Here is a 23,619-nt window from a genome sequence, read left to right as displayed (position 1 = left end):
CAAAGGAGAAGTGTGTGTTCGGCTTAGTGTTAGTTAATGTTTGCCCCTGAGTGTGTCTTTGTCTGTGTATTACAGGCTTCTGGGACTCTGCCCTGTGTGGTCAGCGTCGCACCTCTCCATGTCCCCGTCGTCCCCTGAGCCGTACCCTCAGCCCCCAGCGAACTAACAGGAACAGGGAAGTTGAGGGGTCACAGCAGAGATACGCCGGGGCTCACTGTGACAGTGCACCCCCGACCCTACGGTCCCACGCTCCTCCACCTTCCTTTCATCTGGAGAGAAGACATTCCAGCGGTCCTCTGTGCTTCGTTAACCCCCTGTTTCTCCAGACTCATCATCACCACCACCGCTGTGAGGACGATACACCTTCACGTGCTGTCAGGTCTGATAACAACCTAGAGAATGCGGGGAAAACATCCGGGAAGCCATTAAACAGCAGTCAAGGTAGCGAGCAACACGTGGACAAGATCAAACTGAACGGCAAATCACGGCCCCCTCCTCCTCGCCCCCCTCCCCCACGCTCAATGCCACGCCGGCGCCCTGCCCCACCTCCACCTGGACCTCCAGCAGCTACCACGAGACCCAAGAGCATGCCAGAGGCTGTGGCTGTGTCTCCAAAGCAGCAACAGTCCTCTACTAGGCGCCCGGCACCTGCCCGACCACCAATGGGTGCCAAGAACAGCAGCCCGTCCAAAACTGCCAGCTCACCAATCCCTGTGCCTTCCAGCGCACCACCTCCAAGACCTAAGAAGCCTGATCTGGAAGCTCACCGCTGCCACATCGCCCTGGATGATGACACCATCGCTAAGGCTCTGTCCCGTGCCAAGCTTCCACCCTGCCAGCCTCCACCTGCTGTCCCTGCTGATGTACTACTGGAGAATAACGCTGGGAGTCCATCCAGCCCTAATGAGAGGGGATGCCAGCGACTCAGTGACATGAGCATGTCTACTTCTTCCTCCGACTCACTGGAATATTCACAGTCTCCGGGATTCTCCCTGGGCCTGGCCCCTAGCCCATCCCGACACCTTAATCATCAAGATCCAGTGGAGGACAGCAGTGAAGATGACGAGGATGGGGAAGAAGACGAGGAAGAAGACTATGGTGTCAGCCTGGAGACGGACCTAGAAATGCGCCTCCGTCCGTCCTTAAAAGCACGGCGGCGAAGGGTTGGTGTGAGCCTGAGTGGTGGCTCTTTTATCCTGCCCAGGGCCCTGAAGGGACGCTTCCGCAAGGTGAGCGGCATGCTCAGCTCCCTCATGACCCCAGAGAGACGGGCGGTGAAAAGGATTGCAGAGCTGTCCAGGGACAAAAGCTCGTATTTTGGCTCTCTGGTCCAGGACTACATCAGCTTTGTTCAGGAGAACCGAGGCTGTCACACATCAGGGATGGATTTTCTGCAGACTATCAGGCAGTTTATGACACAGATGAAGGCTTACCTGCGCCAGAGCTCTGAGCTGGACCCCCCTATAGAGTCACTCATACCTGAGGACCAGATCGGTAAGTCAACCAAGAAGATTGCTTTTTTAAAACCACAAAGTTGAAGGTTAAAGTTTCTTGCGTGGTGGGATTGTCTGTCTTGACTTTGTGTCACATCGGCCTCTGCAAGCGTAGGCACATGTCTGATGTTTTAGTCATTTCCTATTGCTGACAACATTCAGTTCTCTACATGTTTTCCTTCCAGTTTTTAATTTGAGAAGTAAAGAATTGCTTCAGAAAAGGATTTCAAAATGACTTCATTCATTCACAATGTTCGGTGAGAGACCAGGTCCACCATTATCTTGGGAATCAGACATACCAGTTCAGGTTTTCCATATCAGTCTCATTACTGGTGCTGAGTTGCAGAAATGCCGGTGTGCTGTGCCCCAGTGAGTTATTCTTGGCTTCTGTTCATGGCCTTTAGCACATATTGCAGTTGAGGCTCATTTTGAAAGGCAGCAATTTAATTTAATTATATTCGAAGACTGTCAAGTGCCACGGCCTCAAATGATATGTGAAATACGCCGTAGTTGTAGTCTATTCCAATACAGCTGCTTCTTTTTAGACAGCATTTAACATTTGAACACTTTGACTTCTTTACTAAGATGAGAAGGGGGTTTTGTAGAACAGCAAGGTATCAAAAAAGCGTGTTGTTGTCGTGCCAGTGCTGAAATTCATACTCACTGACGTCATGATGACTGTAAGAATAAAGTTTGCAGGCTTGAGCAGCTCTATCAAAGGGACGTTTCATTCCTATTGGATTATTCTGGACTCGAGTATTTGCATGAATATGTAATTATGTCTTTGCACTCATCTCACATCCCTTGTTCATTGTAAACAACAAACAACAGCAAAGCCTTGTTGAGCGACAGAGAAGTGACCCATTCTGGTGGTGCTGACAGACCACAGACAAGCACAAAAAAACGTCTCACGCTCACAAATGTTCCATTTGGAGAGGGGAACTGTGAAGACATGTTTTTATACAGTGACCGTGGAAGTAAGCATGAAGCGTAAGAGTTTCATCTGAGCTGGAATTCTGAGTTGTTTCAGAGAAACTATCATGACACTGTGACTTGTGAAATAGTTGTGTAGATGTTGTAGAAGGTGTGTCAAAGGCACGGCTGTTCTTTTTTCTAGGAAAATCAAAACAAAACTAAGAGCTACGGGCAGGAGTGTGCAGTCCTGCTGACGTCATACTGCAGTCACACATAATGTGTTTAAGGAAGGAGAAGTGGAGTTTCGCTGTCTGCGGCCCCATTTAGTGTGTTTACAGAAATAGTGAGAATTCTGAGTGTGGTTACGTTACAACTCAAAGTTTTTTAGTTGTATATCTTTGGAATAATATTCTTGAGGAGCTTTTTGAGCATTTGTTCTGACTATGATACTTACATTTCAAGGTTAAGAGGTGGAATGGTCAACTGCTGGATGTTGCGTGGGTGTACGACTGTCAACACATACGCAACGTTGGGTCATGACTGGACAGGAACAAACAGAGGGAGGATATCAGTGGAAAGGAAAGGCTTCATTTCTGGGTCGTACACCAGAAACCTGCATACATTTTAAGTTTGCGTTTATGAACATTAGTTTAACTTTATCGTAAGTTTTTAGTGAATGTGCTTGCTGAAGTGTATATTGTTGTGTGTGTGTGTGTGTGTGTGTGTGTGTGTGTGTGTGTGTATATATGCACTGTTTATCACAGACTTTCCTGCAGGTTATTGCAGTGGAGGGAAGCCTTTGAACAGGCTGTAGTCTAGATAAAACCCAATAACAAACATTGCTCAATATACAAAGGAAACAAGCCTTTCTGAAGGGAATCAGGAAGTCCACAGTCTGAAACTGTGTGCGTGTGTGTCCGTGCGTACATGTCCATACTACAGTGTGACTAGTTGTGTGTCCTTAATAGCCTATTGTACCCCTCCTTGTGTACACAGGAGGATCCAACAGACTTATCCAGCCTCTGTAAACACCTCAGGCCTCCCCTTGTTCATGATTCAGATTTATTTGCCTTAGCAGTGTGGAATAAAGGACTGCCAAGCCCTCACCTCAAGCGACCCACAGGACTTGTACGCTTGGCTCTCAGACACAGTGTGGAGGCTGGTGCTGTCATGTTAAGTGGAGCATATTCGCCCTGTGCTCCTTTGGCGTTCCTGTGACTCACCATAAAGGCAAAACATTTCTCCATACGAGCAGGATTCTTGTGTCTGCATGCTTGCTTGTTTACGCAAGTTGAAAAGCATGCATTTTGTTCAGTGTTCATTGCATAAGCAAGGCATAAATACTGCCTGGAGACTGGAGATGCTTGTGCATGAATAGTCCGTACTGGCAGTGAGCAATAAGACACAATTGTGTAAATGCAGCATTCTGTACATAGTTGAGGTGGGCAGGAAGATATTTGAAGTCTATGTATGCAGATGAGCTACAGATGGAACAACTGTAGAGGTCCAAGTGCAACTTTTTAGGGTACTTCCATGTTGGGTCTGCTTCCAGGTTAGATTCATCAAGGTCATACTCAAGCTGTGACTCCAGTAAATCTGCCACTAATTAACTCTTCAAATAGCAAATATGTAATCTGTCTGGTAAAACCTGACTTTTAGTTCTTGCAGTGCCAAACTTTGAGGTTATTCAGTTCTACATGTGCTGTATGAATTTGGTTCTTACTTTACTTTTACCATTTAAGAAACAGTGCAGGATAAATGCACATAGGAAACTATCAGAGGCCACAGCTGGCGACCTTTGGCAGAATGGTTTGCTGCTGTTTGAGGTAATAGTCATCTTCTTGAATGAAATGGAACTATTGTATATGTGACCCTGTTTCAAAGAATTATGTCTTTAACAGGTAGGAAAGGTCTTGAGGAAGTCAGAAAATATTAATAGTTGCTGTAACACGTTGTTGGTTTTGGTGATTTCGTGGGATTTGTTGACAGTAAGAAAAATCTGACAGAATGTTGTAATGTTGTGGTTTGGGTTATGCTGTCAGCGGACTGTGTAAGACATATTGAATGTAATTTCTCATGTGATAAATTGTGTAGATGATCAAACACCATGTTTTCCAGGTGGTGTTTCACCTCCTTTATTACAGTAATTGTAGAGTGGAATTGTAGAGTTTATTCTTGTAACACTTGTAGCTGACAGAACGCTTTCAGTGTGATGTGTCACTGTCTGTCATTGGTCTTACACAATGTCTAATGAGTGACCCATTTATTGGCTTGAATTCAGGATTTCTTCATCTATCAGTGATCAGTGTACGTTAACAGTCAAAAATGTCTAATTTACCTGTGGTCTGTCTGTGTGTGCGTGTGTGCGTCAATGCTTGTCTGTGTGTTGCTGTCATCTTCTATAGACCAGGTGCTAGAGAAGGCCATGCACAAGTGTGTCCTAAAGCCTCTGAAGAGTGTGATCGAGGCAGCTTTACATGACTTCCAGGTAAGAGAGCAGAATAAAGGATTGCTTTATTCAAAACTCATGAGACATTGTGCACAATGGAAGAAACCTGACTTACACTATTTCCAATCATAATTTTTGGAAGATAAACAGACTCCCTATGAATAATCAAACAAAAAAAACAAATCACATCCCTAAAAGAGGAGATTACAGTCATTAAAGATAAAGACACAGTATTAATGATCTCCTCAGGCTCTGACCTGGTCGACTGGGTAAATAAACCTCACCTTAAACTCGGTCTGTTGTGGTTACAGGTGAGCAGCGGAGCTTGGCAGCAGCTGAGGGAGAACATGGCCCTGGCGAAGGCCAAGAATCCCCAGGAGCTTGGAGTGGATGGAGCTGTGCCTCCTGACCCTGTGGCTATTGAGAAGATCTGCCACAAGTTCCTAAACATGAGAAAGATGTACTCCCCTGAGAAAAAGGTGTCAGTGCTGCTGCGTGTGTGTAAACTCATTTACACCATCATGCAGGATAACTCAGGTATGGACAAGTGTTAGATAGATACATATAACAGAACACCTGTGATTAAAACTCATTTTACAAGTGTGGTAGCTTAAGTTGGAGGTGAGCTGTTTTCCACACAGTCCCGTCTTTGCTCTCTCTGTCTGACCCGTGTGACCACCACACCTACCGGCCCCTCTGCTCTCTGTCTGCTTCCTTCCAGGAAGGATGTACGGTGCCGATGACTTCCTGCCCATGCTAACTTATGTCGTGGCTCAGTGTGACATGCCTCAGCTGGACACAGAGATCCAGTATATGATGGAGCTGCTGGACCCGTCTCTGCTACAAGGAGAGGGTAGGTCACCCCATGTCAGTGAGCCAGGACTTTTCTTGGTATGTAACATAGTTAAAAAAAATAAATAAATAAAAAAAGCAGTATACCATGAAGACAGTGTCACATAATTTGGCCCTTACACGTCTCCTGTCCAGCTCCATGGAGCTGGAGTCTGGGTGTCTTAAGCTTAGCCTAGACTGAAAGCAGGGGGCGAACAGCTAGCCTCTCGATAAAGTTCAAGAATAAATCAACAACCTGTACATTAAAAAGCAATGTGATTAGAACAATGTGTGATTTTACGGTGAGATACCTGCTGTAACTATTATTTAACAGTGCAACATAGAGTGCAGAAGTAGTGTTGAGAATGTCGCTCTGCCTAAAACCACAAGCTTTTACATTTCTGTTCTTCACCCATTAAACACAGAGCCAGGCTATCTGTTTCTGGTCTCCATGCTAGGCTAGGCTAACCACATACTAGCTTCACACTTTACACACAGAAATGAGATTGACGTTAATCTTCTCTACTCACTCTCAGGAAGACTGTGAATAAGAGCATTTCCCAAAATGTTGAACTGTTTCTTAAAAAGCTTACAGTAAGTTTCAGCCCTACTAAGCACAAATGGAAAACCCACAAACTGTCCTTTTAGCCTGTGGAGAAGCTATGTGGCAGAGGCTGCTGAGCAGTTTCGATTTACCTCCACTTCAACTTACATAATGTTGGATATTTCCCTCATGAGGCCAGGCACATTGCAGTATGGCGTGAGGTTAATGTGCGTTTGCTCTTTTGTGTAACATGGTCGACGGAAGGTCTGTCCAGGAGGAAGCACTTAACAGTTTATGAACGGAAGGCACCGCTCCAGTTGAATAGTTGGAAATTATTCATATCATTAGAGATCAGTGGTGGTGAGGGGGGAGGGGGGGGGGGGGGCATGTACTAGAAGTCTGCACCCCTTCCCTTTTTACTGAGCAGTAATTGTTTGCTGTAGCTAAATAAAGTAAGGTATATGGAGGCACCATTCACCATATACCTCCTGTTGCTTCTTAAAGTGGCTCTAATAGATACGCACCAACAAAAGCCAGACAGCAGCTAGTCAGGTGCTAATTGGTGAATATAGTGGTGCGTTTAGTGGCTAAAGAGCCAGGTATATCCCACAGGAGTTGGAGGAGACCAAAACAGAGCAAAGAGGGTGAATGTTGGACCTACAATCAAGAAGTGGCCCCCAACACGACTCAAATGAATGTTGCTCCATGTCTGTGTGATGTGTAAATAAGCCGCTGTTTGCTAACATGTTTGCTATATCAACTTTATAAAATGATAGTATGTCAGTGTTGTTGCTTTGTGCTGCCCCTGTTTAATTTTTGAAAAGAAAGTTTAAGCCAGAAAGTTGAACTTTGTACATTTTATGCATATTTGAGCTCTGATTAAGGTGGAGAAGTTTACAGTCCCTTTCATTTCTTTGGAGAATTTACTGAGTACTTATACACAAAGTACTTTGTGACTTAAGTAGCCGCATCACATCACCTTCGTCAGAATTCAGCCTAAAGCTCTTTGGAATGTTCTTAATCACTGCAGCCAGAGTGCTTGAGAAATGTATGCATAGGAAGGAAAGTCCTGAGGACATTAGTAGGAAATTCCAGTCAGTGCTTGATTTGAATGGACTGGAACTGGTTCAGAGGGAAAAAGAGGCTGAACCCTCCCAGAGTGAAATATGGTCTTACCAGCGTCGACCTGTCTGGCTCAGAAGCTCGTTGTAGAATTGCTCAAATGTGTGTACACTTTGAAAATGCCCACTCCTTCCTCTGATTAATTTCCATTACAATTGAGGAACTGTTTTACACTTTTGACATGAGTCTATGCAATGTCATCTAGTTTCATTTCTAGATAACCAGCCGTGATGTGTTTCACTGTCAGTTCGGTGTTGATTCTCGTTCTCCACCCATCCTCACACATCTTTCTCTACTTCTACCCCCCAGGGGGCTACTACCTGACCAGTGCCTACGGAGCCATGGCCCTCATCAAGAACTTCCAGGAGGAACAGGCAGCCCGGGTGCTGAGCTCTGAAGCCAGGAACACTCTGCACCAGTGGCACCGCCGACGCACTGCCCAGCGTTCAGTGCCGTCTGTGGACGACTTTCAGGTATCACGCCTGACCTGAACCCACCTTGAACACCCAGGCAGTGAGTCTAAGTTGTACCAATTCCAAATACCTCCAAACTTTGCACACAGTATTGGAAAGGTGCATGAAAGGTGCTGTGTTGTGGCCCTCATCAGTGGAAGGGAATATATGTGCAGTTTGTACTAACATCACAGCATATGGATCTGGATCTGTGGTTTCATATTCTGGTACAAAGTTCCCTCTAGTGGCACATTTAACAACTGCATGTGATGTCTTTCTATGGCTATCGCAGCATGTGTTTTTTCCGCCTGTCTGCTTGACTTATCAGTAATACCTATTTCTGTCTGTACTGCCAAAGGTCAACACACGTCTTTTTGTTCCTCTCTGCAGAATTATCTCCGTGTGGCTCTGCAGGAAGTGGACACGGGCTGCACCGCCAAAACCCTGCTCGTCCACCCTTACACAACCACAGAGGAGGTCTGCTCACTCTGTGCTTACAAATTCAAGATTCCTGACCCTGAGAACTACGCACTGTTTCTGGTCACTGAGGACACCAGCCAGCAGCTCGCCCCGGACACACACCCTCAACGAATCAAAGCCGAGCTCCACAGCCGGCCTCAGACACAGATCTTCCACTTTCTCTACAGGAGGGTGCCTAACCTTAACCTCTGCATCCCTGCCATCATGCACAATGGAAACTGCCTTCAAGTTGAATAGTAGAATATAACAGCTTGCCGCACTTGATCCTAAACTGTAGTTGCGTTTTGTGGTATTGTTGTGGTGCTTGTACGTAGATGTTTGTTTTGTAGATAGATTTGAGAATGTCTGAATGGAAACAGAATCAAAGCTGTTTATTGGCATATCGATGCAGAGAGAAGAAGTCTTTGATCAATATGATGCCATGCAGAATGTTTAGGTGATTTATTGTCATGGGGAACTATCACAGGGTAGAATGGACTCTGTAAAGTGCTGGTGTTTCTCTCAAACACCTCAAAACTGTGGTTCAGATATTAGTCAAAAAGGCAACGAATGCTAAGTTTGTTGCTGGTTTTGGACCAAAACCAGCAACAAACTTAGGATTCGTTCAAGAGTCCATTCAGCCCTGCTGAGAAGAAATAATTAGATCGTGTATTGAGGCTGGTAAGCAGGACTTTTAGTATGAATTATTGGAGGTGAAAGTTCTTCAGATTGTTGGACATGTATACCATCCTTAAAGCAGAGGTCATTCAGTTTAATACTGCATTCTATGTAACTAACATTTGCCTTAACTGCTGTTATCCCAGGTGCCTTCAAAAGGAATTGAACACACTGTATGCTACTGAAAGCTTTCAGTGAGGACCCCAGGAAGACTAGTGACCACCCTGTGGAAGCTAATGGGGATCCATTAAAGAATAAGACATCCAGTGATTAGTCAGCTTTCATCAAAATAACCCAGATGAAAACTTCATGCTAAGACATTGATTTAATAAGTAAAATGAACTATTGTTAAGAGTTATGATTTTTTTTTCTCTTATGTTTATTTACTGCAATTGCGGGACAATTGTAGCTTGTATGTCTTTGTAGAAATATTTTTATATTCAAATGTTTCCTTTTTCATGGCTAAAGTGACAAAGATTTGTATTCTGATTTTAATTTCTAATTAATTTCTGTACTGGATTCAATAGTGGACTTGGATTTATGCCAGTTATTTCTCAAAAGTCGATTTTAAAACAACACTGTTTCTACTGTGGAACTATATAAAATTCTATAAAACGAGGCTATTTGCTGACTCCAACATAAAATTATTTTGGAGACGTGTCAATTCTTGGTCATGATATCAGATTTCTTTGTGGCTTTATAGTACGCTGACTGCAAAGGAGCAATGGAGAATTTTACTGAATTTCTAAGATGTGATCCACATACAGCATCCTATAAAATGCACCACGAGTCACATATTTCAATACACAAACTGAATACATATACAAAACTTTCAGAACCTGCTGCAGGGGGAGTGAATAGCTTCCTGGTACTGCAAAATAATATTCTCACACTTTTAACACACCCTAATGCTGAACCCTGACTCTCCCCAGTTCTCTGTTACTCCAGCCTCTTTTACTCTAACTTTGATTTGAAAAGCTTTAGCCAAAGGCCACAGCTATGGCTTCTCTAAAGTTAGACAAATGACCTAGCTGCTAAGACTTGAAATAGGGTTCACTTGTGGTCGGGAGTGAAACAAAAGATCTGTAAAACTAGAACAAAGAAGGACTGTGTGGTATCTATCGGTCTTGTTCTGGTCAGTGAGTGCGTAAGATGATGCTGGTGGTCAGGCATCAAATAAAGATCAAGGCAGGTGATCAAATGAAGCACTACTGAGCGTGTACTGTCTAACTACCTGAACAATACACTAAAGGATCCTGTAGCTTAAAGTGACTAAGCGATGATGAAAACATGGTGAGTATCTATATGACAGTTCCAAATGATCACTTTGAACTACATGATAAAAAGTCAGCCTGGGGTTAAAACCTGAGGATAAATCGGCTCAGGTGGACTACATCTGGTTGACCTTCAATTCGTTGTACATCAATTTCAGGACAGCTTTAAGAATGTGGTCAGTTGCTGTGTTGGATAAGAAAGCCAATAATAAGAGTGAGAAAAAGTGGGGAAAAGATATGTAACATGGCATAACGTTCTAAAATTAAGTGTTCTCAATAGGAGTTCATATACTGTAAAAGGTGTTTCCCATGCATGTTGAGATGTTCCTTTGATTACGTTTGAACATATGTTGTATTTCTAACCAAGTGTAATGTGTAAAGCAGTATTCTCAAAACCTCACCAATATGTGTCAATGTATGACACCAAACAGCATGTTTACTCGAGCACTGGTTATCGCACTGATGCTAACTGTCAATGCTGTAATACCAGCCTTCATTCAGACTCTAAACCATAGTAATCCAGAATGTGCACACGAACATAACACACATAAAACGGTGCAATACATATCAGCAGCAGGGTTTCTGACAATTCAGGACCTTTTTTATGACTGATGTCTTGTATAGAAAGGGGGTCTTCCACAGAGGTCAGTCCTGTCATTGCATGTGTCTGTTGTATGGTATCAATGCTTTTTCCGTGTTTCTAGCTTGTAAAATGACAAAACTATGATCTTCTCATAAGCATGTTTGTCCGGGTTTCTACCATGGAGCCATACTGCCATCTAGAGACTAGTAGCGGTTAGGTTTCAGACGCTTGACATGAGAGTTATAATTAGTAGTGCTTAATTCACCAAATATAATCTGCCTTTCCTTGTTCTATTAGTTAGTTATACTACTAGTTATCATATATTTTAGTATTAGTATTGATGTGTGATTGACAGTTGATCATTTAGACTATGTGATTGACCATAGTAAGAAGCAGAAGAGTCCATTGCACGCAATCATTAGTTAATGTTTTCTCTCTATAGGATGAAATCACAGCGTTCACCTGTAAATCATTCTAAAGCGAGCAAAGGCTTGTTTGTCACCGACACGCCCTGGAGCGCCGGATATATCCACCCTGCAGCCCAGGGCAAACGTCCACTAGTTCGTTTCACTTCCCTTTGGTTGCGTGTATTTCACTTTCAGCTGTTTTCCCCCTTCTCTTCAGAAAAACCTTTTTCTCTGGTTCTTTTTCCAGTCTTCTTGTAATTTCAATTTTTGCTTGCCATGTTAAACTGCATAACTTTTTCAGAGTTAAAGCCGAACTCTTCTTTTGTAGTTATTTTCGACCGGCCATTGAAAATATTCTCAACTTCATTAATTAACCGAGAAGTTTTGCCATATGGCCGTCAACCATTTGGACCGAAGTCCTGCAGCCAGCCTCAACCCATCTGTCTGGGTCAAACAGCCACCCAAAGAGCCGCTCCTCATCATATGGGACAGTAGCCAAATTCATATAGGAATTAGTAAAGTAATATCTGATGAGTAACTGTGCAAAAGATACAGGTATGTCCAGGCGCTCATTCGGGCACATCTGGACAGAGAAACTCCCCTGTTGAAAACACTTCTTCAGCCTTTTTTCTGCCTGCTATTGTTCTTATCTTTCATAAAAGGACAAAATGCAAATAACACAGTAAGATAACACATCTGGCTGCTCAGCTGTGTCCTCTGTGAGCGCTCTGTCTATTCATGTGTAAATGAGACAGAGCGCTCTGTCTATTCATGTGTAAATGAGACAGAGCGCTCACAGTTACACCGGTCAATAGGTCAGCAACCCATTGGTCAATTTTGATGATCGACACCTCTATTGACCAGTCAGAGTCAAGAGATTCGAGGGGCAGCACCAAAGGTCACCATAGAAACACCTATGACGATCCAGAAGGAAGTAACTCCAGAGATAGTATATCGCATTAAGAGCGCTCCCTCCACTCTAGAAACCCCCGCCTCCGTATGTAAACATCCAGGACCTTCGTGATTGATCTCAAACTAACACAGAGTCATAGGAGGAGACATTAGCAGAGTTTTTTCGAGCTGGAATATAACTTTTGACCACAAAACAGCAAAGGCAAGACATACTTTTATGATTTAGCAAAGTTTTTCCCTGCTAATCTTTGGCTGCTTGCTCGTGACACAGTGAGGAGGCAGACATCTTCGTGATCAGCAGACTCTCTGCTTTCGTGTTTTCCTTACATGCCCATAGAATTTCTTGGGGTATGAATTATGTTTCATTTGGGTGGCAATGCTTGGTAGAGGCTTTCAGCTGAGTTTCTCCCTGTCATTCTGGTATGCTACACGTTATGATTGATGCTTCCAAGCATGAGCACTGACCATCTAAATGGCGCGCATCTCACGCTGCCCCCTGTACAGGCGGCGCTCGTGTTGAACGAACGACTGCGCTCATCATCACGATGCCTTCTGACTCATGTTATAAACAGCCTAGACCTGGGCTCACCAGCGACTTCAGACATTCTGCCTGGCTTCCTCATTCACGTTTCCAAAATCGTGTAGCTATCAACTAGATGTGCAGTGACTTGTCAGTCAACTGGGGTGGCACCTGAGGTGGCCAATCAGATTCCAGAGGTGGCCAGCACTACTCCGGCCACCCCTCTAGCTCCGCCCCTGCGACGTTCGCGTCCTCATTCTCTTCAAAACTACTTCTCGCTATCGCCAAAATCATTCATTTTATTATCCTGCTACATTTTCTTCATCCAGTTGTTCATTCATTATTCATTTCCATTCTCAATATTGTGTCAAATAAATAATACTTTTCATTTCAGTCATTGTCAGACAGTGTCCTTTTGAGCTGGAAACAGACGATCACTGTATCGAGAGCCAGATGATGAGACTGATCTGCCATTAGTTCATTAATTATCATTAAATCAGCATTAAAAGAAAAGTATAAATAAAATCCTTCTGAGCTGCTGAAGTTTGGTGCCCCTTTCTATATTAACAAGTGCAAATATCAAACCCAAAGGTTTAATGATCTAAAAGGCATCGGCTGCCAAGGAAAACAAAAACACTTGATGATCTGATGGTTGCAAATGAATCCTGAACACACAACAGATGGAAATCTAACTTTAGAAATCCTGACCTCAGAATCAGTAAATCATCACCAGCTCTGCTGGTGTAGTGCTGAGCTGGCCCCATGTGAGTGCATCAGACTGTAAAAATACATGCAATCAGCCACTGTCCAAACACTGAGAAAACCTACTGTCTGATCTGTAGTGTGAGTTAAACTATGTTTTGCATGTCAAGATTAACAAGGTTTAGAAACTGAATCCAAGATGTAACAGATTCCTCAGTCTGCAAACTGTCTGTCTCACTGTCTATATGTTCGGTCAGGTGGCACAGTGGCACGGTAGTAACACTGTTGGCGTGTGTGTGTGCTTGTGGATGTCGCTGTGTGACAAATAAAGGGGATTGTCCCTCTGATTCTTCTTCCTATTATTGGACAGTGTAAATACACTGAGATGAGTATGAACACAGTACTCTCCACTCAGGGCCTGTGTTTTATGACTGATGCATGTTAGTGTGCCTCATGTGTGATGATAGCACTCTGTTTCAGTGTGAATAATCCATTTAGCCTTTAGTTTCTCCTTTCTAATAGCTCTAATCTTGCTACGTTGATGTTAAGGATAAAAGCCATGTTTTTTCGCCCTGTTGTCTGCAGCAGTCAGCACTGTCATGGAGATCAGTGAGCAGAGGGGGGCAGAGGGGGAGAGAAGGCCTGTCCCTGTCTGTGAGCCAGCCTGCAATGCTTTTATCACTCTACTGGTGGCTTAGATTTTTTTGTTCAAGTGCAACATTTCTGCTGACAAATCACAAATTGGCTAATTTTCATAGGCAAACTGGACATTAGCATATAAGCTTCTTTTTTTTAATAATAAGGATTTTTTTTTTTTAACAAAAAATAAAACACTGTTTCATTGTTCATGGTTTGACTTTTGATACAGTTATGTTGGTTGGTCAACAGGTAGACAAAAAGGGTGTGCTACTGTAATTCAGAACAGGATTAAAGGAACCAGTCACATCTAAAGAATATGCCATTTTTTTCTAAGCAGCTCCCGCAGGTCCTCCTGACTTTTTAAAGAACTCTGATCTCACGTAATGTAACAGGAAGTACCCCTTGAGATTTAACAGGGCCTTTACGCTGTTAACGAAGTGTTGGAAAGATCTGACATCAATAGAGACTCTACCTTTGTTTGTTCTCTGTGTGTGTCTTTTTTTTGTGATCATTCAGATTTCGTTTGGACAGATATGCAAATCTCTCTAAATAAAATCATTGGTAGTAATGTACAGATGTGGTTTTTTCATGTGATGTTGTGTTTTCAGGAGGTTGAATAGTAAAATCAACGAGCAACATAATGCAGCTTCTGGTCGTCCTTATTCCACATCCACGAACCAGAAAGGTCTGACTCAAAGCCTGCTTTCATTGGTTTGCTGTTCAACTCCAACAATATGGCAATTTAATCAGATATGTAACGAACAACAAAAGCTATAAAGACTTTTTTTACTTTAAGGGAAGTATGTTTTATTTGAATTCTAAAATGACTCAAAACGATTAGACTCTGGGCTCTTGTTGTCTGTATAAAGTTGCTCTTTATTGTTTTAGTAGTTTCTGTATAACTGTTGTGATCGTTACTGTTAAGTAGATCTGTTTTCTGTAAATAAAGTTTTGGAAGGGAAAAAAAAACCGTCCCGTCACGGCGCTGAAGTTAGCTTCTGATTCGACACTTAAGGGGAAAGTTGAGGTGCACTTAACAGATCCTCTTCTTTCTTTCTTTCTTTCTTTCTTTCTTTCTTTCTTTCTTTTTCTCGTTTCTTGTTGCTGTGAAAGCGTGTTGGACATTTCAGCTGTCTTAACGCTTTCATGTGAAATCTCTCTACAGAATATTTTACAGATACAATAAACAGACTAACAGAATAAAGGCTTCACTCATTAGAAAATGGGTTTCAGACAGCAGCTGAGTTTCTACCTGCAATGTTTGACAGTACGGGGGCGAGAGCCGGAGGATGGGTCGCTTCGCGCTGTCAGCTAAGTTTCCCTTAATTTTTCCCTTAAGTGTCAAATGAAAGCTAACTTCAGCACTGTGATTCAGCCTCCATCTCTGCACAGGAAGCCGTGTGGACTTGTCTCTCTTGGTAAGTGTGTGGCACAAAATGACCAGTTCAGCAGTAAATATTAAGGCAGCAGCTTGTGCAGCTACAGACCGATCAGTGATCAATAAATTAAAGTTATCTGAAGCTTTTCAGCACGAGCAGATCGGACAGGGCGGATCTCATCACGAACTCTGCTTTTCTGAGTCGCAGCCTCTTAACTTCTACTCTGATCATGACTATTCCTCCTTAAATCAAGGTCTTAAAGTGGGTTTAAAGCGGATGGTTTGCGTTAAGTTCCACCATGTTACAACAGCTCGAGCTCGGCAGAGTTTCACTTTCCTGGATTCCACGTTTCTGCTGACGATGAAAACGAAAGCACGTGACGCAGGAAGTTCATCACAGTGTCACAGCCTTGTTTATTTGTAGTTTAATATATGTTGAATAGAAAGCAATGTCGGGATGTCAGTGAAAATGGCCGTGATGAAACGACGCTGTCAAACAGTTCTTCTGAAAACAGACTGCAGAGGACACAGTGACTTCAAGAGAAGGCAGAGTTTGACACGCTGTAAACTACATTCACTTTGTTGACTCATTCTGCTGCGTTATGTTTTCATAATCGATATTATTGATATTTTACATCACTGCATCCGTTTGCTGTTTCTGTTCGCCAAGCCTTAGATATTCTAATCACTTTAATGGTACAGGAAGCTACAGGAACAATAGAAAACACGTGAAGAAACACATTTTACAGCACTGTGGCAGACTCTGAACACATCACGATGCTTTGCACTAATCAAAAGATGAGAATGCATTTTCTTATTTACACTTCTGCCGTACGTTTGGATGTATTGCAGGCTTAATGGAACAGTTGTGATGCTGCTAACCAGGAGATGAACACTTTTTAAACGTATGCAAAGATGAAGTGTCTGGATTCTGAGGGTGTGATGTCGTGTTATTTCATTTGTACAGACCTAATTCCAAAAAAGTTGAGACACTGTAAAGTACAAGTAGAAACAGAATGCAGTTTTTGTTTACTGACAGCAGTTTATGAAGTGTTCCATGTAGTAATGCCCTTTTATCCAATCATGTGTTCACAAAGTGGTGAACCTCTCTCCATCCTTGCTTGTGAACGACTGAGCCTTTCCAGGATGCTCCTTTCATACCCAATCATGATACTATCACCTGTTACCAATCAACCTGTTTACCTGTGGAATGTTCCAAACAGGTGTTTTTGGAGCATTCCACATCTTTCCCAGTCTTTAGTTGCTCCTGACCCAACTTGTTTGAAACATGTTGCTGCATCAACAATTCAGAATAAGCAGATATTTACAAAAATCAATGAAGTTGATGAGTTAAACATTAAATATATTCTCTTTGTTCTGTTTTCAATGGAGTAGATGTCAAAAGGGATTAACAAATTATCACATCCCAACTTCTTTGGAATCAGGGTTGTATGTAAGCAACGACTTTAGCAAGTCACTTGTCAGTCAGCTTGAAATATGTTTTCTTTGATAAAAATCCCAGCATATCGGTTACATGTTGATTGACTTCGACTTAGACTGTTACTTTATTTATCCCAATTTGGGAAGTTATTCTGTTGCAGCAGCAGTTTAAACATACAGACAAATACAAAATATATACAACCAAGAGGAAAAAGGATCAGAGCAATTCTTAAAATATAAGTATATAAATGTAAAATGATAGCAATTGTTAAAAAACATAACAAAATATATAAACAAGAATAACAGCAATTGCTAAAAATATAACTGGGTATAACTAAATATCTAGTTATATACTATGTATTATAATATATACTGAATATATAAATATGATTACGTAAATAACACAGTTAACTTCAACAATACAACACAATTTATGCAAATCTTGTTTTTTATTCTGGGAGGTGAAAAACTCTGTGCTTGTCAACAGAAGTATTTTATATATTCTGTTTGGACTGAATGCAGTCAGCACCAGTTAAAGTTGTCACTTTCACAGGAGCCTGAACACATCTTTATCCATCTGCTGTAGACACACTTTAATGTCCCCACTTGAGAAAAAAGAAGACCAGAAAGTGAAGAGAGTTGTTGTTGTATCGAGCTGTTGAACATGAAGTTCTAGCTTTTGTTTTTTACACTCTCCATCTTTCCGTCTTTTCAGGAACCGCCGCCTGTCTGATGGATCCCCAAACCTGTCTCAAAACCATACTGAAGAACAAATATCAGAGACTGAATGAAGGTTCCTCTGAAAACTCAATACTTCCTTCAAGACTTTGCTATTGTGAGCTCCAACGCAACTGCTCACACCCACTGTATAATTTGCACCAGCACGAGTTTCGATATGTAGACAAGTCTGACCTTCATACTTGGATTTTTCATGAAACCGTCCCGCTCGCAGATATTTTATCATGTGACTGCAAACACAGCAGCAGCAAAAGAACTGTCCTCAGTGTGGGAGTGTGTGGGGTCGGAAAAACCACGGCGGTGCAGAGTTGTGCTCTGGAGTGGGCCGAGGGGAAAGGGTACCAGGACATCCACCTCCTGTTTCCTCTCACGTTCTGGGAGTTGAGTTTAGTAAAAGACAAACTGAGCCTAATTGAACTTCTCCAGACATTTTACCCTGAATTGAAAGAGCTGGATGTTTCCTGCTTAAATAAAAAAAATGTGTGGTTCGTCCTCGATGGACTGGATGAGTATCAGCTCCAGCTAAAGTTCAGCTGTCCGCCAGTGAATGATGCGTCTGAGGCGTCCACGGTGGACATTCTAGTGACCAGTCTGATCAAGGGGAATTTACTTCCCAATGCTCATATATGGATAACGACCCGGTATGCGGCAGTGCCACGAATCCCTGATCACCTTTTGCTTAAAGAGACGGAGGTTCAAGGGTTCAGCAATGAGCAGATGGAGCAGCACTTCAGGACGATCATCGGGAATGACGATCTGGCCAACAAAGCCATCGACCATGTGAAAATAACAAGGAGTCTGGAGTTCCTCTGTCAGATCCCTCCAATCTGCACCATCACGGCAAATGTATTGAAGAATCATCTAAAAGCAGATGATGGCTTTAAAATCACTCCTTTGAATCTAACCCAGATTTACACAAATGTGGTCAAAGCGTCGCACTCGGATATTATTGCCAAGCTGAAAAAGCTGGCATTGCTTCGGATGGGAATGATTAATATACTGTACGAGCGTAACCTTCAGAAGCGTGACATAAGTGTTGAGGAAGCGTCAGCGTTCGCCAAAGAGTGTCCACTTGTGTTGAGAGAAGAGAAGGGGCTGCGTAACACCACGGTGTTTCGCTTCGGTCACTCCAGCATTCAGGAGTTCCTGGCTGCATCTGCTAAACTGGACGACATTGAGGCGGGTCCTGACCGGTCCATTAGCTGTCGGAATCTGGTGCACCAGGCGCTGCTTAGCGATGACGGAAAAACCGAGGTCTTCCTTCGCTTCATCTTCGGCCTCATTAAGGAGCGTGGTATGTTGGAGTCCAGCGATCTGCTGTTTAGCTACACCAAGAAGATGATCCTGGACCACATTTTGTCCCACAGAGCTGTGGGCCTGTTCCACTGTCTCAGGGAGTACAACAGCCAGGCTTTACTGAGTGAAGTCAGGTACTTTCTGAAGTTTGGCTTCTCCCCAATCCCCGACATCACACCACTGCACTGGCAGTTCATGGCACAGAGGACCAGAGCTTTTGAGGGGATGAGAGAAAGCTTTGAGATGGAAGTGTCCACAAGATGTGACGAAAGACTCCTCAGGCAGCTGCCAGCTATTCTGAAGTCCAGGAAAGCCATGTAAGTTAGTCCTCAATGGATTCAGCCTCTGTCATTTCTATAAGTACACACCATAAGTATTTAGGACGTTTACACACTTGTGTTGGCTTTCTGTTCCAGCAGAGTGAATTTGAAAACAGTAACTCATTATAGGTATCAAACGTGACTAAAGCAGATTTTGTGTTGTGTCTTATTTACTCCCAATTTTTTTTGTTAATGTCAGTAAAGAATAAGACAGTTCATGAATACTCAGTATAGTTTTATTGTTGAAAAATAATACGAATAATTTCCTGGGCACCACTGACTGTTCACAGCAGCAGGACAGTGTGTGTGGGAGTGTGGCTCACTAGTATTTGGACAACAATGGAGCTCTATGACACAGAAGAATATGATAGATCAGGCTTTGGATACACAGACAGCTCTCATTAAGATCAGTTCATTCAGTGTTGACAGAAAATCATTAACTCCAGTTCTCTTGCAGGCTGCGATTCTCTAACCTGACAGATAAGTGCTGTCCAGCCTTAGCAGCAGTCCTGACCACAAGGGAGTCATACCTGAGAGAGCTGGACCTGGGATACAACAGCATCAGTGACGATGGAGTCAGGATACTCGTGGAGGGGCTGAGCCATCAAAACTGCAGGCTGAAAACACTCAGGCTGCAAGGCTGTGGGGTGACGGAGCATGCCTGTAAACACCTGGCCACGGCCCTGGGACAGTCCCTGAAACTGCGAGAGCTGGACCTCAGCAGGAACGAAATAGGAAATGAGGGACTACGACATCTTGCAAGTGGTTTGAGATCTCTTGAATGCCAGTTAGAAACACTTAAGTAAGTGTTGGGACATGAGCATGAATGATAATGATAATAAAATGACAGATATGACCATTTCAACAGGTGAAATAAAAAATTCTAAAAAAAAAATAACACCAAAAGAATTAAGTCACAGAAATAATTGTAAGACTAATAAGAAGAATAATGATTATAAACTTCATTTCTGTAGCTCCTTTCAAAACCAGAGTTACAGCGTGCTTCACTAAATACAAGTCAATGCAATGAAGGTGCAAAGACAGAGAAAGAAAAGAGCATCATGCACCGAAACAGAGAGCGACAACGTTAAGAGATATTCTAGAAATATTATTCAAATGCCAGCCTGTACAGATGTGTCCTTTTGAGCTGATCTGAGGGGGAACAGATACAGATCTGCTGGAGAACTCAAGTTTTCAATAGTGACTTTGAACACTGTATTTAATTATCATCCAGTTCTGAGTCTGTTGAGTACAACGATCAACTGTAGTGAAGGCTGTGCTCAAGTCCAGCAAACTTAGAATAGTGACATTTCCAGAGTCTGCACTCATTAGGATGCCATTTGTCAGTTGGACTGTACTGCTCTCTCTCTGAAGCCAAATTGGTATTTGTGAAATATGTTCTTTCCTTCCTTCCCTCCGTCCTTCCATGTCATAACAACAGCCACAGCTCAGTTAGAAAAAGAAAGTCCAATTCACTGGTTGACATAAGGTCATTTAGGATAAATGTTTGAACAACCTTTTGTTTAAGAGGGCACAGCTAACAGGGGACGTGCAGTGATATTTTGTATATCCATAAGGTTTTTTTTAATGGATTGAGGTTGCAGCATTTACCCTGTCTCTCAACACACAGACAGGAAAAGAAGGAAGTCGAAAAAAAAGTAGCTCAAATGAAGTTAGCTTTTGAAAGATGCGCTCTACCTTCCCTGAATTGGAGTTACATTGCTGTCATTGTTTCCATTGCAGGCTGTCACAGTGTGACATTGAGCAAAAGGGCTGTCGTTATCTGGCCTCAGCTCTGGAGAAGAACTCCAGCCACCTGAAAGTGTTGGATCTGAGCATCAATATTCTTGGAGACAAGGGGGCCAATGAGCTCTTTAAGAAATTTGATATATCGCAGCTAACAAAGCTGGAGTGAGTATGACTTAATATAAATGCATCGTCTCGCCTTGTTAGCGTAAATGAATTGATATGAATGATCTAGTTGCTTCTTGGATCTCTTCGGCTCTCTTTGGCAGGATGTACCACTGTGGCCTCACCGTGTTAAGCTGTGGAAGCATCGGGGAAGCTCTGAAGTTTGAAACCAGCACCCTGGTGGAACTCAATTTAAGCAACAACAGTTTGAAAGACGAAGGGTTTGCGCTCATCTGCGAAGGCATGTATGCATGGTGTAGTCTGCAAAAACTCAAGTAAGGACGCCTTGCTCTTGTGTTTCCCCTATGTTTACATACTGAAGTAGAACATGCCGGGATAGGAGCATCTATTTTTTCATTGATAACATTAGCAAGTCTGAATGAGTGTTAGAATTTTGCTCCTGTGCTGATCATTTAATACCCATAAGCCACGGATTAACAACATTTCTCTCATTTTCCTTCAGTGTTTCAAGATGTGGAATCACTGGCATGGGCTGCCGTTATTTGGCTAAGGTCCTGAGTTCAGTCTCGCAGCTCTACAGTGGGTGGATGAAAGCAACAGACTGGCAGGCAGTGGAGCTGACAGACATTGACCTCAGCATGAACTGCCTCGGAGACAGTGGAGTCAGAGAGATTTCAGCCGGACTGAAGAATCCTTACAGCCATCTGAAAACTCTCAAGTAAATCATTTTCAAGACCTTTTTCTGCATTACACAAGCGTTACAAGAACAGTCTAACACTATTTTTGCTCCGTTTCAGCCTGAGTAACTGCAACCTGACGGATGACTGCTGTGCAGAGCTCGCATCAGGACTTGCGTCAAAGGAGAGCATAATCAGCGAGGTGGACCTGTCTGCCAATGACCTTCAGGATAGGGGAGTGAAGAAACTCTGCGTGGGACTCAGAAGCCCTCAGTGTATTCTGGAGAAGCTATCGTACGTTTTTTATTATTATTGCCTTTTAAAGAAGTCCTACAAATAGCAATTAACAGATGATATGTAGTCAGTCAAAATGCACATTCAGATAACTTACAGCCATGCAGTTAGAGCTGCTCCTCAGAGAAGGTCCTATATCAATAATTCTAATCCCTAACATGACTAGGAGACGGCCCACAGTGGAGCCTGTAGTGCACATATGTCAAACCTATTCCACAAAGGGCCAAGTGGCTGAAGGTTTTCTTTCCAACCAAGCAGCAGCACACCAGTCTTGACTCATTTCATTAGCTGATCTCAGTCCTCAGACAGCTGATTGGTCAGACTGCGTGCTCTTGACTGGTTGGAGGAAAAACCTGCAGCCACACGGCCCTTTGTGGAATAGGTTTGACATGCCTGCTGTAGTGGGTCCAAATATTTAAGTTTTTTTTTAAATTTGCCACGCATGAGTGTGTGCACGTTCTCACCAGATGTGTTATTTTTCCATGCTGATTTCTTCCTCTGTTATAATATTTAGAATTAATGTTGCACACATGGTTATTCCTGTGGGCAATGTTCATGGGGTCGTACATTATATGCTGTGTGGCAGCTGTAGGATTTTATTCCGAATATTCAAAACGGGCTGCATGGCTAGCTGAAGTTGTGAGGACAGGCTAGGTGTGTTTCAGTCTAAATACTGACTCTGATCAGGGACTATCTGATCAAAGTGTGCATAAATGCTCTATTTTCTCTCTAGACTGAGGACCTGTAACCTGAGCTCCAGGAGCATTCAGCACCTGATCACCGCCCTGAAGTCAAACCCCCAACATCTGACAGAGCTGCATCTGATGGGCAACAGTCTGGACCGCTCAGGAATCAAAATGCTTATGGAACTGACGAAGAGCCTGAAATACACCTTACATACAATAGAGTGAGTACTGATACTGGTGATTGAAACAAATGAAAATGCATTATGAATAATAGATTACAGCAGGTATTTATGTCTCAGCCCTGCATCCTCTTTCCTCTACCTCAGTATTTATGAAGCAGTCTAAACTGACCAGGACAATTTGGACTGCAAATGAAGTGTTACTCACTTTCAGACCTGATCCCAGAGGCATTCATGTCCCCTGTCTTTACTTTCTTATCTTTCAGTGTCTCAACAGACTGAAGAGACAGACAGAAAGCAGACCCAGGCCGCAAACTGCTCAAACCGACTCACATTTCTGACACTCCATGCTTCCTTGTATTTCAGTGTATATCGTAGCCGCAATGCAATTGCTGTTCAGCCTACTTCATTCATTCCACTGAATTATTTTCAGTATTTTCACTCATTATTCACTGATTATTTTCAGAAAATGTGTTAATCTACCCAACACTTATATTACAGCAGAAGTCTGTTACTATTTAATATGTTTGTGATTTACTTTTCTATTCCTGCTTCGCGTCATGTAGTTATTGTATACAGTTAACTTCTAAATTACACGACCATCCTGGGAAAAGAGAGGGAAACGTGTGATGATTAATTTGAAGTAATGCATCTACTCATCAAATATATACCTGCAGTATTATTCTTATGTACTGAACTACTGAATTTGGTGCAGGAATTGAAATAAGTCAACAAATAAACTTTTTCATTCCATGCAGT

The 23,619-nt window shown here is 42.7% G+C and overlaps 2 protein-coding genes across 4 annotated transcripts in view; both read left to right on the top strand.

Moving 5' to 3' along the window:
- The window catches only part of LOC143319885 (ras and Rab interactor 2-like), a 32,110-nt gene extending 22,505 nt beyond the window's left edge, over positions 1 to 9,605 (top strand). The window contains exons 8-13 of one of the 2 annotated variants that reach the window (XM_076729136.1): positions 76 to 1,494; positions 4,814 to 4,896; positions 5,169 to 5,394; positions 5,579 to 5,710; positions 7,664 to 7,827; positions 8,197 to 9,605. In XM_076729136.1, the coding sequence (XP_076585251.1) occupies positions 76 to 1,494; positions 4,814 to 4,896; positions 5,169 to 5,394; positions 5,579 to 5,710; positions 7,664 to 7,827; positions 8,197 to 8,523 (2,351 nt within the window). In that variant the 3' untranslated portion in view covers positions 8,524 to 9,605. Of the gene's footprint in view, positions 1 to 75; positions 1,495 to 4,813; positions 4,897 to 5,168; positions 5,395 to 5,578; positions 5,711 to 7,663; positions 7,868 to 8,196 lie in introns of both variants that reach the window. The other variant, XM_076729137.1, reaches the window with a different exon arrangement.
- Positions 9,606 to 15,333: 5,728 nt separating this feature from the next.
- On the top strand, positions 15,334 to 23,616 carry LOC143318937 (NACHT, LRR and PYD domains-containing protein 3-like). 2 transcript variants are annotated; one of them, XM_076727476.1, is made up of 9 exons: positions 15,334 to 15,398; positions 17,514 to 19,149; positions 19,610 to 19,954; positions 20,896 to 21,063; positions 21,168 to 21,338; positions 21,527 to 21,742; positions 21,822 to 21,995; positions 22,729 to 22,902; positions 23,127 to 23,616. In XM_076727476.1, exons 2-9 carry the CDS (start codon positions 17,531 to 17,533, stop codon positions 23,140 to 23,142), a joined length of 2,883 nt encoding a protein of 960 aa, XP_076583591.1. In that variant the 5' UTR covers positions 15,334 to 15,398; positions 17,514 to 17,530; the 3' UTR covers positions 23,143 to 23,616. The 2 variants fall into 2 exon arrangements, with proteins under 2 accessions (XP_076583591.1, XP_076583592.1); XM_076727477.1 differs by lacking the exon at positions 15,334 to 15,398 and adding an exon at positions 15,800 to 15,921.
- Positions 23,617 to 23,619: the final 3 nt, after the last annotated feature.

The sequence above is a fragment of the Chaetodon auriga genome, chromosome 4 (genome assembly GCF_051107435.1).
Source record: "Chaetodon auriga isolate fChaAug3 chromosome 4, fChaAug3.hap1, whole genome shotgun sequence".
NCBI classification, from domain to species: domain Eukaryota; kingdom Metazoa; phylum Chordata; class Actinopteri; order Chaetodontiformes; family Chaetodontidae; genus Chaetodon; species Chaetodon auriga.
This window is presented reverse-complemented; position numbering and strand designations above follow the sequence as displayed.

What these genes read in the sequence shown, in the direction of transcription:
- LOC143318937 (XM_076727476.1), top strand. Translation starts at nt 17,531, where the DNA reads ATGGATCCCCAAACCTGTCTCAAAACCATACTGAAGAACAAATATCAG. An exon ending in TGCCAGTTAGAAACACTTAA is followed by an intron (nt 19,955 to 20,895) that starts GTAAGTGTTGGG and finishes TTTCCATTGCAG; the next exon opens with GCTGTCACAGTGTGACATTG. An exon ending in AGCCATCTGAAAACTCTCAA is followed by an intron (nt 21,743 to 21,821) that starts GTAAATCATTTT and finishes GCTCCGTTTCAG; the next exon opens with CCTGAGTAACTGCAACCTGA.